The 18510-nt window shown below is 38.2% G+C and overlaps 1 protein-coding gene across 5 annotated transcripts in view; it reads right to left on the bottom strand.

Moving 5' to 3' along the window:
* Cfap54 (cilia and flagella associated 54) overlaps positions 1-18510 on the bottom strand; it is a 308158-nt gene that overhangs the window by 200250 nt on the left and 89398 nt on the right. For all 5 annotated transcript variants that reach the window (XM_013518543.1, XM_013518547.1, XM_013518536.1 and 2 more), the window contains exons 23-28: positions 17827-17963; positions 14801-14948; positions 12362-12517; positions 9145-9267; positions 2904-3032; positions 883-1000 (exon numbers count right to left, since the gene is read on the bottom strand). In XM_013518543.1, the coding sequence (XP_013373997.1) occupies positions 883-1000; positions 2904-3032; positions 9145-9267; positions 12362-12517; positions 14801-14948; positions 17827-17963 (811 nt within the window). The remainder of the gene's footprint in view (positions 1-882; positions 1001-2903; positions 3033-9144; positions 9268-12361; positions 12518-14800; positions 14949-17826; positions 17964-18510) is intronic.

Genomic DNA, 18510 nt, shown 5'->3' with positions numbered 1-18510 from the left:
AAAATATAACTGAGGCACACAGAGCAATGAAGTGGGGCCATGGATTCTCTAAGCCTGGTCAGTTTTCCAAAAGAACCTGGGCCATGTGTGGCTCTTCACCCCTGGGAGCAATCTAGGTACTCTCTTGTTCTAGAAGGTTTTTTTAATGTGCTTTTAAAAAATATGGCCATACTACAAAAACTACATCAGTTTCCCAGGCTGCTTTCCAAACTGCAAACTCCAAAACAATAATCACTACATTAACATATTAGTCCATTATGAAATTACTACAGTACAATGACCTAAAATTAAACTAATCTTTCAGTCTAGTTCCTACTCTAGTAGGCCCTGCTTCAAACCACTTCCCCCTTAACATAGCCCACTCTATTCCATTATTTCCTGGTTGTATTTTTGCCTTTAGAGCAGAGATTCTCAGTGTTGGGCCACGCCCCTCCCATTTCACCACCAATACATTTGGTAATCTTGGCCTCTTGGTTGATTGGCTCAACTAGGGAGATGGTGCACTGTACTTCATGGAAGGATACCAGGGATGTTGTCCAATGTCCTACAGTGTCGAAGTCCCCCATGCAAAGAACCATGAGGCTTAAGATTCAGTAGGGTCAAGTGTGATAAAACCTCCTTGAGAGCCAGAGTACATGGGCCCCAGTCCACACCAGCTATGTAGTCTTAAGTAAATCACTTATCCTTTATGAGCTACATCTATACAAAGAAGTTAGAATCCCTTATTAACAAGCTACCATCAGGTTTAATAACATAATGCAAAAGCACTGGGTAAATTTCAAAGGGTTTACCAAAATATCAATCTTATCTTAATCCATTTTTTTAAAGATTTCCTCATTTTAAGAAACATATGCTGAAGAGAAGTATACAGGAAAAATTTACATTGTTTTGTCATCTTGAGTAGATGTGTCTCCAACAAGGCCAGCTGCTCATTTATTTTTTCTGGCGACAGTGTCTGCTGTGGCTTCTTATTTTTTGAAGGTTTCTTAGAAGAAGAGTACTAGAAGCATTGGTTAAATGTCAGGCTGTACTTTAACATGTTATGAAAACTGTGATTTTCAAATGACTTTATGTTTTCATACTTCATATTTGGTAGACAAGACTACAATCTACATGGCTAAACAATACCAATTCATAATTAATAATAACAGATACTGAATTCCAGCTAAAAACCAGACATAGTACCAAGCACTTCATGGAGAGGAACCAAAATGCTTCTTTCTCCTCCCCTCCTTCCCAGAACCCTCCTCCCCACCACCCTCTAAGCATCCCTCTCTGACACAGCCAGAAATTTTCAAAAGAAAATCCCCAGCCTGCCCTCGGGAACAGATCCCTTCATTGTTTTTCTTTTCTTTTCTTTTTCCAGAAAAAATTTCTTTACAACAAGCTAACTGCCTTTGCTACATTGTCTTTTTTTATTATTATTATTTTAAAGAGAAAAAAAAAACTAACAAAACAGCAACCATGAAGACAAAAACAACAATAACAATACATGCTACATTGTCTTTTGAGCTAAAGTAAGAGGATTGGTAATTAGTGGGGCAAGAACTGGGCTGTCTGATCATCAGCCGCCAGGTTTTCTCTCTGAGCCTCAGAACAGTCACCGTCTCTGTTGGGTGAGGAGGGGGCACTACGTCTTTTTAGGCTTATGGGGACTTTGGGTGGATCTAATGACTTCTGCCTCTATAAATTGTCAGTCAAGCATCACAACTCTCTGCCGTGCCAGAAGCTCCAAGGAAGGAGGTGACAGCCCTGAATCCCACAATGCTGTAAAGGGACAGAGTCCTGAGTCAAAACCTGGGTGCCATCTCCAGCTTCTGAGAGCAAACGCTTGGTGAGAAAAAACACAAAGTGTTTTTCCTCCAACTTAATCAAAACACCCTGCAGAGAAAACAAACTCCCCCACCAAAAAAGAGAGTAGCTTCTTAAAAAGTCATCCAGTGACACAGTGGTGATTTGTGAAGCTGTGCTTTGCTTTGTTTGAAAAACAAATGCTTTCTTGGAAGCAAGTAACATAAGCAAGGCTTACTTTCTTTCTATCTCAACATATACTGGACACAGAAATGGGGCTAATCTAACCCAAATAATGCTAAGAGTGAGCATCTCTATCCACACTCAAAAGGGCTTCATATAATTCCTAGTGTGGTCCAGAACCCCTATAAATACACATTTCAAAATGTGATCTAAAAATACACTTAACCCACATAGTTTAAAGGAAAAGCAATGAGGTAAATAAAAGCTCCTATAGACCATGCTTAGAAAGGACATATTAAAAATTAGTCTCAAAACTGAGCAGCTTCACAAAAGGAAAGAATGTAAATATCACCATGAGTCTCAGAAATCTGCTTAGAACACAAGATGAGGGTGATAAAAAGAATGAAGCTGTATTATATACATACCCAACTCCCCACTGTGACTAGAACTATTACGTACTGTTAACACACACTAATAAAAAAATAAAATTTATACTTTACAAGAAAGCTCTATCATGTGTTTACTACATTCAGTGACTCACCCAAAACAATAAAATCTTAGGTTCAGAAGAGACTTTAGAAGGCTTTTAGTGCATTGTCTACCTGGGTACAGGAAGCTGTCTATCACCACCTCACTGATGGTCTACACAGGTGACAGGTGACAAGACACGCTCACACAGATGCCCTGTTCACTTTCTTGGCACACCCACAAGACGTAAAAGAATTTTAAAAAAGCTCTTCATCATACATGTAACCTTTCTTTCACCACAACTCAAAAAATGTTTAAAAATCCAAAATCTCTTAACCGTGTTACTTTTCTTCTACTTATTGACAAATCAAAAACTGATCAATTCTCCAATATCTGTACTTATACTAAATGACCTCTGAAACCCCAACTGTGTATAAAAACAAGAAACAAAAAGCAATTACCTCCTCTTGTATGTCTTCTTGTTCACTTTTGCCAAATACAGATTTGCATGCTGGCGTGATGTCCAACATTTTTTTTCCATAATTTATAATCATTACTGCTAGGTCATATTCCTTCCATGAACGTAGAATCTAATTAAAAGTAAGTATTAATTATCTCTGTGGGGTACTCTTGACAATTTTCAAGCACAATGCATCATCTTTCACAAACTCCAAAGTCTCCTAAGTGTTTGAGGTCTAAAAGGCCCTCTGTTTTTGTTAAGGAAACTGAACATTCACCTCTAGATCATATTGCTCTCAAATTAAAAATATACAATTCCACTATTATAATAAAGGGTGAATAACAAGAGACCATCATAAATGAATTCTCACATCCTTGGGCCATACAGCTATATGCTTTTTGGTATGTTAAGTTAACTATTTAAGAAAATATTTGCATTCAAAAAAATCCACATTGAAACAAAGCCATGAAGGAAGTGTTGTGTTTCAGGACTCCATAGCTTCCCATGGCTGAGCCATTTCCCAGGATTCCTGTTCTCACCTGATTGACACACCTCACCTTGCCATTAGAACCTTGGTCCTAAGCTCAACTCCCAGAAAGCTTCCCTGGCCGGCAATCTGATTTTCATACACCCTGCTGTAGTGATTGGTCAAAGAGGGGGGCATACTCATTGCCTACCATCTCTTAATGACTCCTTTATTTTCACACATACTTAGTCTCTCTCAAACTCCAGGCCTGTAAGGCCAACCACACTGGAAATCCTGTACACCTCAAAATTCAAGCTGCCCTACCGGCATCTTCTTCTACTTTACCAAAAGAACTTCTCTCACACAGGGTCAACAAAAAGTGTTGTGTTTACTTGGGTTCTAGGAAGTAGCTGGGTGTTACAGTTGGCCCTTCCTTTCCCTGCCTTTACCCCTCATACTACCAAGATTCCCACCTTTCCAATTCTCATTCATAAATAATTTTTGAGTCTTTTTCCATTCTCTCTACTTCCCATTTTTTCCATGCTTGTTCAGTTTATCATTTCTTACCTTCCACCTCATCCGCGGGCTCAGGTTTTACCCACCTCTGATGACTAGCTGTTGTGTAACCAGAATAACTTCTTTTTTCTAAAAGAATATCATGTCATCCCGGTGTGAAACCTTTTAGTGGCTCCTGTCCAACCTCAGACAATGCCCCTTCATCACCTGGTACCTGTTCACTGATTCAGCTTTAAAGGCAACTCAAACACTTAATCACATCCACTAGGACTAAAGATACATTTGATTCTCTTTTCACAAGCTATGAAATTGATATTTCTCATCATTCACTACATTTGCCTTTAAACTTTGTTTACTCTGCTTGCTATGAAAAGCTTTTTGCTATCTGTAACCTGATTATCTACATTTTTCTGGGCATTTTACGCCTCGGTAAGGAAGATGTCCTCTGATCCTAAGGCCATACAAATTTCTTGTATCCAGATGAACTTGATTGTATTTGTGATGTAAGGCAGGGCTCTGGCCTTGTTTCCTTTCAGATGGTCAGTTATACCAACTGATTCAGTTGTACCAGTTATTTCATTGAATAAACTATTAAAATAGACTACTGTTTTCACAATGAATCACACTGCTACTTTTGCCATATATTAATGTCTTCTGTAGACTTGGGCTACTGCTCTATTCTCTAATCTGTTCCACTGCGCTATTTGCCTACTATTCTAATATTAATGCCATTTTGATTAAGGTGGTCTTATATGTTCATACCTATTAAGAACTTTTAAATTATTTTAATCAGTTCCAGAGAAAATCTATTGGAATTCTGATTAGAACTGCATCAGGTTTCAATGTTATTTTAGAAGAGGTTATACGTCTATGACAGTAAATCTTCCTGATCAGGAACTTGATATGTTAAAATTTTATTTTGTATCCTTGGGTAAGATTTCACAGTTCTTTCATTCAGCTCTTTGACACTTTAAGCTTTAAATACTGGGCTGGGGATTTAGCTCAGCGGCACAGTGCCTGCCTGGCAAGCGTGAGGTCATGAGTTCGATTTCCGGTACTGGAAAAAAAACAACAAAAAAGAAGACAAAAAAAAAAAAGTTTTAAATACTGCATACTATACTTGGTATATTTAACCGACTCCATTTCTAAGTGGCTGTTGCTAGTATTTTTAAAAAATCACTTTATAAGTGTCTCATATACAATTACTTTATATATTTTCATTACGATTCTAATAACTTTTACTAGATTCTTATGGGGTTCTGTGAACCTCTACAATTACAAATAAATTAGACTTTTATTTCTAACATTACAAAGTTATTTCCTATTCATATCTGACAGAAGAGAGAACCCCTGAAAACACAGAATCTCACTGCTATGAGTCAGCATCTTTCCTGTGTCTGATTTTTAAGGAAATGGCTTCAGAAATTTGCCATTTAGTATGATATTTGCAATAAAATTTGGGTAAATGTCTTTGTCATTATTCAACAGCTTCCTTCCATCCCTAACTTATTAGAAATTTTATTAGGAAAGGTTGATAAGTATTATCAAATGCCTTCATGGCATTTTTCATATAATCTTATTATTCTAAATTACTGTTGTAAAAAAATTCAAAATTTGTTTCAATTCAGACTTGGGTTTTTTCTCTCTCTTTGTAGCACTAGGGACCAAATCAGGGCCTCACTTGGTCTTTAATGCTCAACCCTGAGCATGTTCTCATTTAAATATTATTTCTTTCTCCTACTTTTTACTTTTGCTCAATTGGTCATTTTTCTGCCCTCCCATTTTTTCCTGTTCCTGTTTCCTCTTCCTACTTCCTTTTTTTTTTTTTTTTTTTGGTTCTGGGAATCAAACTCAGGACCTTGCAATTACTAGGCAGGTGCTTATGCTGCTGAGCTACATCCCCAGACTCTTCCTTCCCTCTTATTCATTCTGTTCTCCCTGTCAGTTGATAAGTTCTGCTTACGGTGGCACATTCCTGAGTTATATTTTTCAGAGAAAATGATAATATTAAACTACATGCATTTTTATATTTGTGTTTGCACACAAACACACGGACACACTCCAAGAGCCTACCTGCTTCTATCTCCCCCCACTCTAAGCAGAATGGAAGTTTTAGTTCTAGGTTACTAATAAGTTTTTCTTTCAAGGATGATTCTTCTCTTTCAAGAATCCCTACTTAGCATTTATATTACAAAGTCCTAGTCATGTCATTATTATCTATTTAATTTTAATAACATATATTGCAAGATTCATTGCTCCCATTATTCCTCTCCTTTTTGTCTTTCCCTGCCTTGGGATTTCTGCTCTGAATCAATTGTCATTTGATAGAGTGTTTCCTCAAGTGTTTTCCTCAGATAAGTACATGGGCAGAATACTTTCCAAATGCCTGTGCTTCTAAAAACTGTTTATTTTGTCCATACAAATGAATATCTTTCCTGGCAATTTTTGAGCCTCTGTATTTTCCCTCAGGAATGTCAGTGTTTTTACTTGTACTGTTGCTGATAAAAAGTTTGAAGCTAATTGATTCATTTTCTGTTGCAAGCAATCTGTTCCTTGAGTCTCAAAACTTTAAGATTCGTCCTTATCCTTGACTTCAGGAATTTCACCATTTCTCTACAGGTGTCTTTTTAAATTAATCCTGCTTGGGACTCAAAGAGCCTGTTCCTTCTCCATTTGTTTTTGGTTTTTTGTTTTGTTTTGTTTTTTTCTGCCTCCAGACTCCTATTATTTTTATGTTCTCACTTGTGGATCTGCCTTCTGAATTTATCTGGCATCTCAGTAACTGCTCTGAACCATGTGGCATTTCTTGAGCTTCAAGATTTGACTCAGGAAATATCATAACCATAATTTTCAGCTGTTTAATTTTTTCAATCAAAACTCAAATTTCTTCAGTTACGGAAGTTATTTTCTCTGATTGGTTTTTGGATCACCTGTGCATGTCCATAAAAGTCCTCTCTGCCTATTTTTTTTAACCCCAGGTTATCTCTGATACTTGCCAACATAGCCAGAGAAAATAACACAGTTATGCTGTGTTTGGCTCGCTCTCTCACCCTGGGGGTACTGAGCTTCCCTGCTAATGGCTTATGTTCCCTCAGCATCTGCATAGATGTAGTGGTCATCAAGGTCTCTCCAACAGCGATAAACTGAAGGCCAAAGGAGTATTGTTCTCTGCCCTTGAAGTCACACCAGAAACAGCCAGAAAACAATGGCTCCTTTCCTAAATTAGGAGGCAGAAGCTGGTCTGTTGCCACAGCCTCACAGAGGCACAGTGAAGTCCCACCTGAAGTTACAGGCCCCCCAGCTCACCTACACAGCATTCTTCCAGACCTCTGCACAAATCAGAAAGGCCCTGTGAGAACCACATACAACAGGCAGGAAGAGATGGACAGCTTTTCTTTGAGGAGATTCATTACATTCTGTTACCAACCTCTGATGAACCACACCATATGGTTTTTGAGCCAAATAATGAGGATAAATAAGCCCATGTCTCTGCCTCTGGTCTTTTGGTTCTTTCTAGTTTCCAAGGTAAACAAGTTTCCCTAAGGTGCTTTTGCCCCAGGTAACCTGGCCTAACACACCCCTCTCCAGGCATTGCCAATGGGCCTGCTCAAGCTATTTTAATATCTTGAAATCAGAATTCAAAAAAAGACAGGAATGTGTACTTAAACTACCTTCTACTCAGACTCCTCCTTCTCTACCTTAAAACAAAGTCTTCCCACAGCGTCTGAGCTACAGTAACGTTTCCCTACTAATTCTTTCATCAAGTAAAGGCTGAAATGAACTTAGCTGTTTCGACTGCACACATATTTCTAAAATAAGCAAAATCATATATGTGGGGCTCAGCTGATTCCTTTTACAAACAACACTAGGTACACCTATGGATGATTAGACCTCTTCTGATCACTCTCAACAGGCTACAAACCTAGCGTTCCACATGAATGGCTGACCCCATCTAAACTAGCTGAGTCTCCAAGTACATCTGCTGGCGTGATTCCTCACACCCTGCACCGGCAAGGCTGGTCCTCTCACATGAGATTAGTTCCGCTCTTCCTCCTGTGCAGGGTCATCCCATCTAACGTAGGCCCAGCCCAGAGACCTCCCTCCTTTTACTGCTTTCCTTTCTGCTTATGACACTTTAAGCTTCGTGGAATGATGTGTGCATTTGCTTTCTGTCTTTCCCACTAAACCGTAAGCTCTGTGAAGTGCTGGTTTGTTGCTTTTGTTTCGTTTTCACGGAGTTCAATGCGTGTGAGTTTGTAACTCTTGCTCAGAGCATATCGAAGTCTCATCTTCTAGGCGATGCCTTATCCAGTCGCCCCAGCCCTTAGTGATCTTTCTGCGTCCATGTTTGTGTCCCCACCAACCATTCGCTATCCAAGCTAGGAATCATAGCATCCATGATTCATTCTTCAATTCCTACAACTACTTTGAGGTCCTCTCTAATTCTTTTCCTAATTCTAATTTGAATTCTAAGCACATGGCAAATGTCCAAAACAGTACCTGACACAAATAGGCAATCAGTGAATGTATGGAATGAAGGGATAAAATAAAAATGAAAAACCAGCTTATACTCATCACTTTCACCCATGTTTTCTTTTTTGGCTTAAATCTCTGGATATATGGCTCGTAATCGGTAGAGTCTAAATTTGTCTCTACAGTTTATCCTCCACTGCGTTCAGAGTCCTGTACACCGACTCAGAGTCATACTTCAGAGTCCACACTGTCTGCCCTGGCCTTCAGGCCTAACACTGTGTTTTACATTCTGATCTCACAAGATTAGCATGTCCGCATTTACAGACTGAGCCATTAATCTTTATCCCATGGCTTGGTCTACGGACACCGTCTAAGCCTCAGCACCCTAACTCCACTCCTGAGGGAGAAACTTCATGTTGCCCTGCAGTCTCCCGAGTTTACAGCCTGTGACAAGAAGATGTACAGGTTGACTGCAGTATAATAACTATGTGATTAATGTTTCAGGGTTTCAGAAGCATACATTCTATACGACTGTATAATGCCTAGAAAACATACAAATATCATTTTAGAAGCATACAATTTTAGTTCTGGAAGCACCATAATTTTATCAAAAAGTTCAGCATAGACAACCTTTCTGTAACATTTAGATTTTACATTTGTGTTTGTCTAAAAATGCTTAGGGGTGCTATTTTTAAGCATTCTAATTACTGTGATTAGAAACAGTTTGACTTTCTAAATCATTACTGCTCCTACATTTTATGACATTAGACAAGAAATGAGACAGTACCTTTGTTAAATAGAAGATACAACAAGCTATCATGTGCTGTACACTTTCAAAACTTGAAATATTTTTCTTCAAGTAGACAATATTTGGCAGTCCTTGCAAAACCACTACACATTTTATCAAGATCTAAAATATAGAAGCACAATGATTTCCATGGTAAAATATCATCTTTACTCATTTAAATTTTATATTCAAATAACGTGAGTCTCATAACTTGGCATGGTGGTATAAGCCTATAATCTTAGCACTTGGGAAGCTGAGGCAGGAAGATCACTGCAAGTTGAGGCCAGCCTGGACTACACAGTGAATTCAAGGCCAGCCTGAACTACAAAGTGAGACCTTGTCTCAAAAAAACAAAAATAAAAAAATCATGTGATTCTTTGCCATAAAATTTTATTGTTATCAGTAATTATTTATAAATTATTATATGTAAAAGAATGTACATAAATAAAGTTGATATATTCAATTTTCAGATGAGCATTCATCTTAAGTAAATTAAAAACTAGTGAAGACTATAGTATAAGAATAACCATAAAACCAAGCACATTTTGACAAGTGTTAAAAATGACATAGGCTAAATATTGCAAGCATACAAGAAGCTAAAGATCACATTCAGGCTTAGGAGAATCTTCAAAAACCTTACACAGGATTACATGGCATAGTAAATATGATACAGTGATTCCAGATGCTTGAGGTAATACTTTTGCTTAAAATTAAAACCAAACATTCATATCCCCAAAAATCAGTTAATATTGGTGTTTACTTCCGCTTCTCTTTGCTTTATATTATACAGCCTTGAATTTGATCAAGAGCTTGACGATTAAATTTAACTTTCAATACCGCTGCACACTTCTGAGCAATATTACTATCAGAAAAGTAGTGCTAAGACTGCAGCAATCTATTCATCATTCAGATGATCCCAAAGGACATATTAATGCGTGGATGTTAGTCTTCCGAGGCACGTTAATTGCCTCAAGCTACAATTCTGGCCATAGTATTATTATTGCAGGGCGCTGGTGGCTATTTTTAATGTGTTTTCCATTCCTCCCCTCCATGAACACCCCCTGCCACGGTACCACCATATCCCCAAATCAGGCTAACACCCTCCCACTAGTTTTCTTAAAGTTCATATAATCTCACATGCACACAAACATACATGCGAGGAAGGGTGCCCTGATTTTGCAAAATGGAACTTCTACACATTTTTCTGACTTCTGCCTTTCTCCTTCAAGCCTGTCTTCTGGAAAGTTCCTCCAAATCTATAGGAACAGCTCTAACTTACTGTTGATAACATCACTGGGTGCGGATCAACCCTAATATATGCAGCTCTTGACTCACACGGCGCACTTTAATGGCTGCTGTCTCACAGTCTGGCACTACTGTGCCTTTGCATCACCAGCTTTTTGCCACCCCAAACCCCTTCCACATACTCAGGTGACAACTGTGGGTGGAGACTGAAGACCCAGCCCCGACAGCACTGAGGACAAGCACCATCCTCTGGGCTACAGTGTTCCTCTAGATCAATGCTATTACATGGCACCGAGTCCCCACCAAACAGAACACACGGATGTAGGACACGAAGAGTGCAACAAGGAATAGCGTTTTACATACTGGTGACTTTATTTTGTGGGATAAATAACCTATAGTGGGATTGCTCTGATGGATAAACATTTTTAATTTCATGAAGATTTTATTCAATGAGATAAATTACGAGTAGAGGAATAACCGTGTCAGGTGTATTTGTTTTTAGTATTGTTTAAAATTAGATTTACTGTAATTAAAATTAAAGTTGTTCAACTGAAATCCCAAAGTTTGGAATAATTCACATTTCACCCATCATAAATGAAAATGCCTTTGTTGTACATTTTCCCCAGCAATAGGATTTACAGATCTCACTGTATTGTTAATTTAGTGTGCATTTCTATGAACATTCAGTTTGAGCAACATTTCATATGTTTCTTGGATTTACTCTCCTAAGACCTACTTATTTATACCCTATTTTCATTTTTCTATTATGTTATTTCTATTAGGTTAGATCAGTTTGCAAGATTTTTTTACCCTTCATCAGTTTTGGGGTTTTTTTCCAAATCTGTAAGTTCTCTATAATCTTTGTTATGGTCCCGTGTGTCACACACATAGGTTTCTTGTTTTAGAAGTTCTGCCTCACTTCAAACCCTGCACGGCACAAGTCATCTGTTGAGAATTTGTTTCTCTAAATGTTTTTGCTTTATTTTACATATAAATATAGTACAAACAGAGGTTAAACTCCACCTTCTTTCAGGTGAAACCTAGGTGTTTGGCCATCATTTATTAAAAATGTCCATTCTCCTCCCATTGCCTGGGAATGCCATCTCAACCAGGGGTCTTGGAAAAGGACGTAGACAAGACTTACATATGTTTTCCTTCTTTTATTTTTTAAAATTAAAAAAAAAATTGTTTTCCTTCTTTTATTTTTTTAAATTAAAAAAAAAGAAGAAGACATAAAATCACAACCCTGGCCAACACCTTTACTTAGCCTGGTAAGATACAAAACAGAAGACCCAACTAAACTGTCTCCAGTCTCCTGATCCATAGAAACTACAAGATAATAAATGGTTACTCTCTTAAACTTCTAAATTTACAGTGATTTCTTTAAAAGCATACACAGTAATGCCTCGGTTCACAAGTGCTTCTGTTTGCAAGTAATTCAGTTCACAAGCAGAAGCATTTGGCAAAATTTTGCAGTGGTTCATGAACTCCACCTTGGCTGTCATTGAACCTTACTGGGAAATTTGATTTGGTTCGCGACTGGAAACATGGAACAAATTAAGTATGTGAACTGAGGTACTACTGTATAATAAATATAATTCCTTCAGCCGGATCAACCCTTTTTCCACTAATCCCAACTCCTCCATTATCAAGTATGTTATGTTAGGTTATTCTCATTATCTCTACTTTCCCCTGATGATGGCTTTAATGATATGCTTTAACAATATTTAACCATAAACAGCAACAGGGCTGAATGTTTTCAGAGAAACACATCTTCTATTCCTATTTATGTTTTCCAAGACATAAAATGTGTTAAAATGTTCTCCAGTTAACTCCCAAAATTTCATAATACTTACTCTTGACCTAATTTGTTCTTTTCAAGAGATATACAGCTTGTCTTTTCTAAAATGAATCACTTAATTGCTTTTGTTTTTAAAAAACGATGCTTATTGGGGGTGGACCATAACCTTACCTGTACAACAGGTACCAAAGCAATATTATGATATATTATAGGAGCAAGAAGGCCATAGCATTGAGTCACAGCTTGAAGGGCATAACTAGAATCATTTAGGAAATTGCTAAGTTCCAGTGCCACTAACACCCTCTCACATTCCATCAGTCTAGCAATCTGTAAAGAAACAGGCATTGTTACTTGAGCTGAACATCAGGTGCTTAACTAAATGAGTCTCTAAGGAGAAGAAAGGGTAGGAAATGTGAACTTTGTGTCTTACCAACAACATGGACGTTAGTATGAAGAAAACCTAAATTCACAAACAAGTCCACATTAATGTCACATGTAAGCAACACAATCTTAAAACCAAATAAGGATATTTTATAAAACAATACAAGTAGCACTAGTCACCCTGATAAGAGAAAATCTTTCCCATACAGTATATTAATGTTAGAAAACAAGTCCGGTTTTCAAAAGCATATATTATAACAAAAAATACAGTAAGCTTTCAGTAAACCAAACGAATCTTTCATTATTTGCTACTTAAATAGAAATGATAGTAAAAAGTAACGTTATGGTATTGAAATTAAACACAAATTTAAAAAGAACAAAAACTCTTCTCCTTCCCCTTACGTGAGAAAAAAACTATTATTTTTTCTATTTCTTTATACAACGTTATTCACAAAGGAAACTGTACATGTGGTAATCAGAAATTTTTATACAACTGGTTTTACTGAAATGATAGTTTAACATTCTGGAATTCACTGAAGAACTTTTAAATTGCCTTTATTTTCAGACTGGATATGATGAAAAAAGACTGAATGCAATGTAGGAATGAGGTAGGACAGAATAAATGAAGATAGGTTAAAAAGAAACAAGGAACTCAGAATTTTATCTTATTTGTCATAAAACTTTGGGTCAGATCCTTGCTCAGTTTTGTACGGGGCATGTTAAACACTCAAGGAGTATCTACTTCACAAGGTTTATTTGCTCTAAATTTACCTAGTCTATTTCATTCCCCTTTAAGACTGAGGAGACTGAGATAAAACTAAAGTGACTTTCAGAATTTCCAGAGACATCCAATTCCCAGTTGTAAACAGTGTGCAGTTCCAGACTCCCCTGGAGCAACACCAACAATTACCTCAGATTCCAGTAAAAGCAGAGCCTCACAGTCCACCCCATGATGAGGTCACCCCTCCCAAGCATAAATAGTCATCCCATGGGAATCAAACTGCCCCTCAAGCCATAAGGATTCCTTCAGAGCTATGAAGTCCACACTGAGATAATGATCAAATGGAACCTGACCCACCTCAGCTAATCCTTAAAAGCTGACCTCGTGCTTCTGTGAGTGTGCCATTCTGACCTTCTCCACCACATTCTCCCTCCTTTTAATTCTGCTTAATAAATTTGCCTGTACCTCACATTGATGAGTCATGGAAATTCTTTTTCTGTGATGAGAGTCAAGAACCTATGTGGCAGGGCGAGCTGAGGTACCCATCTCTTAGTTAAGGGACCTCCTCTGACCCTGTCCGGTGACAAAAGGAGCAGTTTGATAGTTGCTGAGTATTTGGGGGCTACGGGACCGTAAACTTGTATTAAGCAATTCCACAATTCCACTTTCATATCCCAGCATCTGGCCTTGCCTCATGTAACAACTAATTAATCAGTGAATGGAGAAACAGGAAAAAACAACAACAAAAAATAGTTAAAACCTCCATGTCTAAAGTAAGTAAACAAGGAAAGGGAAAGAATGAAGAGACAGAATGAAAACAAAATGTAGGATTATTATTAAAAGTAAAAGAATTATAGAGTTGCAGATATACTAGAGTGATGTTTATAATCACCATGAGAAGCTATCAATAGAAAATAGTTCAATTCCTGCCTCTGCATAAGAATGCAATACTTTAATTAAAAGTATGTCGCAGATTGACCTATAGAAGCATTGAAGGTATGTCCAAGATATAAAAGTGTTGCTGCTAGGCCTGGTGGCACATTCTTGAAGCAGGAGGTTTGCAGGTTCAAGGTTAGGCTGAGCTATACAGCACAGCCCTGTCTCCAAACAAACAAAGATACTAAAAAGGCAATGTGCAGAACAGCAAGTAGATCAAGGCGCAAACTTTCAAAAATCAGAGAAATTATGTGAAAATGAACTCATAATGTCCTCAGAGGTGCTAGAATTACAATGCATTTCACTTTATACATTATATGGTTTTGAATTCTGAAATATATACTATTCTCATATACAGAGAAAAAGATAAATTGAGAAAAAAAGAAAAAGGAAACATGAACTCAGGCCTTGGAACCCTACAGAGAATATCAAAGTAAAGCAATGTATTCATCCTACGGCCTCTCTGTCCCTTCACAAGACAGGATACACAATCCCACAAGAACACAAACCTGAAACAACAAGAAGCAAATACAGTGAAACCGACATTTTTTTAGTCACTTTAATTCACTTACTTGTTGAGCAGGGAAAATCTCATTGCCTTTAATATTATCACAGAAAAGATTTTCTTCTTTAATTTTAATGTCACTCGTTACAAAGATATTTCTAAGAAAAAGGTATAAGAGGATAGAAGAAGTCTCTGCCAAAATATCTGAATGTAACCTGCAAGAGAAGGAAACAATATTACAGGTAGAAATGTATGACTCACTTGGCCTGTGAATCCAGCTCTTTAGATTCATTTTTCTTGGCATCTACAAGAGCAACAAAAATGTATAGAATAACTACTCTTATTCCTCTGTTTAAATTAAAATTTAAGGTTATCCTTAAGTCCACAACTAAGAAAGTGAAGCTGCACAAACAGTAGGTCACAAAAAAAAAAAAAATCTAGTGTGAAAGATTTCTGATTCTTATATATATAGCTATTTTCTATCAATTCAACAAAACCATTGTAGGATTGAAAAACAGGCCAACATTTCAATGAATGAACTTTCTAAAAATAAGGGTCATTTACAGCACGCTCGGCTATGGTTAAAGAAACAAAGACTTCATAACTCTTAGATTCTTTTCAATTATCTTTCCTAACTTGCTGTCAACAGTGCCAACTACTGGTGAAGCTGTGGAATCTGCACTCTTCTTTTTATTTGCAATATTCTTTCTCTTGCCCTCAGCTGGAGACAAACCTCACTCCAAGGCTTCAGCGCCATCATTTTGTCTCCTACCAATCTCCACAAAACAGGAGAAGATTCGGTAGCAATAACTCACGCGTGCAGATGACCGCCACCAGCCTGAACTCTGAACTTCTCTGTTCCAGGAAAACCTTAGGTTCACCACCCCTCCAACTGATACTAAAATTTCTTGTCCTTCCTGGTGACCATCAGCACCTTGACCCACGCGCTTGGTGCATTCTACTACTTCCGGGCTCCGTTTCCCTCCCTACCCTGCAGTCTTCCCAAAAGTAACCTTTCTAGCGCTGTAAGTTCTCTTCCCTATTCATTCCGTGCAATAATCAATTTGCCTGCCTTGTAGAGCTGCCACTGTCTCATTTTTCTCTTCCTGCCACAACAATCACTTATTCATTTTTTCATTTATTCATTCAAATTAGCATTTGGTAAATGCCTACTGTGTGCAGGTCAGCATTCTTGGCCCTAGAATATAAAGATGAAGCAAAGGAGCCCTTACCCATTAAGGTCCTCTGCTTCCCTGCAAATCTGTGTTATATGATATCAGCTGAGTCATTAGTGTTTCTTTTTTTTTTTTTGTCTTTTTGAGATAGGGTCTTGCTACGCAGTTCAGGCTGGCCTTGAGCTCACTCTGTAGTCCATGCTGTTCTCGAAGTTGCAACGATCCTCCTGCCTCAGCCTCCTGGGTGCTGAGATTACAGGCATGCGCCACCACGCCCAGCTCATGAATGTTTCTGAATAACACATCTATTTCCCCTGGATGTCCTTTTGTTCAGTTCACATAGAAACTTTTCCAAACCCCTCCCTCTTTCTCTGCTCCACATGCTCTTACGCCCTCCTAGCGCTTCCATCGCGGTGTCTCCACCTCCTGAATTGTTTTGTGTATTTAGTCTCTCATTCTGCCCTGGCTCCCTAACCTCCATTCTCCACAATTCTTCCCTGCCCCGTCTTCTCTTCCGGGCGCTGTTCCTTCCTTCTTCTCTCTACCACCCAGCTTTATGTGTCTTTGCTCGTTGTGATTCTCCAATTCCACTTCCTCCTTGGCCAACGGCAAAGTGACTCTGGCCCCTCCCACCACAGAGATGGCTCGCTTGAACTTACCAATGGCTTCCTGCTTGCTAACTCTAAACGCTCCTTCTTAGTTTTCACCCTCCTCAACTTTTTCTCTGTGGCATTGTGTTGCATGGGACCTTGTGCTGGAATCGGATTTGCCCGGTCAGTCCTCTTGAAGATACTATTAACTTCCCTTGGCAACGCATTTTTCTGGATTTTTATATCTTGGGCAGCCCACTTGTGATATGCTTCCTTGGTTCCTGCTCTTGTTTCTGCCCCTTACATGGAAGCAAAGCTCAGGGTTTGTCCCAGCCTTCTATCTTTTCTGCCAGTCACTCCCTGAGAGACAGTGTTCCTTTTGAAGATTTTAATGATGACCTCCACAGACTATATCCAAATCCCTGCCTCTACCCTAGACTTCCTCCTGAATCTCAGCACGATCTGAATGCATCTCCTGGTATCTCATATCCACAAAGGTATCCAAATTCAAAATATGCTCACGATCAAATTCACTATCTTCCTCCAATGCATATGCAGCCTCTCTTGTCCCCTTAGAAAATCACAGGCTTCCCCGTCCACCAACAATAGGAATTCCAGTCACTTTTCACTCTCTCTCTTAACCCACCAGCTATACAAAATCCAAAGTCCTATCTCCCACTTCTAAAATGCTGTCATGTCCTCCGCTCCCCTCCCCCAAACCCAGCATCCTCGCATGTGCTAAATACTAACTCCGCTTTTGTTTAATTGAAATGGAATGACACTTGTAATGCAAATATGTATTATCAATACCTTGCTTCAACCATCATTTGTATCTTTAAGCTCATTATCTTTGAGAAGTGATGGGTTTAGGCTTCTTATTAAAGACATTTCAGGCATTAACAAACCAGGAAAATGCTTGTTTTGAACTCTGTGTTGCATCAGCCTGAAATTATACTAATGGTCATTTGGGAACCTGTTCTTAAGCTTTGTTTCTTTGAGGAAACACAGCAGCAAGGTCAAAAGACAGCCGGCAGCTTCTTTATGAAAGTCTCCATGCAATATTTGTGTTTCCTGGCATAGCTGATACCACTTTGGTTACTCTTTGGTATTTTGGGTCCAGAACCTTCACGTACACACCTTCACTGTTTTCTATGATTCTAGCAAGAACTCAGGATATCAGAATGTATATGCTCCTACTGCAATTCTGATAGAAATAGTTTCACAAGGGCTATCTTATCATGAAACTGAAAATAAATTCTCATCTTCACTGAGCCAACATCTGTATTTTCAGTAATGTATATCAATACCTTAAAATAATGTCTAATTACCTTCTTTGTGTAATCATCATTGTGTTGCTTAAACAAACGCAGGACTGCTCATCCTGAGATGGAGAAGCAACGAAATAATCCCAAACTGGTGAGAAAACTTTCTTAGCCAACTCATAGTGGCCAATCTGATAAGCAACCTGCAACAAAAAACAGCACGAGTGCATGTGATGTTTGGATTTGAGAAATTCATATTTTAGGCAAGCATACTGGAAGGGTTCGATCACATTCAAGTTTCATACCTACTTATTCACATTCGCTGCTCTGTTTGACAGAGCGACACTGAGGGAACGACAGCCACTGGCAAGGGAGACAGACACATTCCGGAATCTCTTTTCTTTTTAAATTGCATGGAAATTTGAAACTCTGTAAGGATGTTTTAAATCCTCATAAGCAAAACAAAGATCACATCCGAGCCAAATTAATTTCATTTTCATCTATCTCGGCAGTGCACTCCATTTATTATAGATACTGTTATAATGAACAATCTGTTCCAAGAGAAACAATCAGATTTCCCAAACTCAATATGTGAGAAAGACTTCATTCTTTTCCCTGTTTTGACTGACACTTTCAGAGCTTTTGTTCAACAAAAAGTTCACCGCTGAAAAGAGTACAGAATAAAGCAGAAATGCTTTCTAAGAAGTCATGGTATCTTTCAGGATTAACAAACTCAACATTAGGCAAAAT

The sequence above is a fragment of the Chinchilla lanigera genome, unplaced genomic scaffold (genome assembly GCF_000276665.1).
Source record: "Chinchilla lanigera isolate Chin_1 unplaced genomic scaffold, ChiLan1.0 scaffold00004, whole genome shotgun sequence".
NCBI lineage: Eukaryota > Metazoa > Chordata > Mammalia > Rodentia > Chinchillidae > Chinchilla > Chinchilla lanigera.
The sequence above is the reverse complement of the archived record's forward strand: the minus strand, read 5'-3'. Positions and strand labels throughout refer to the sequence as shown.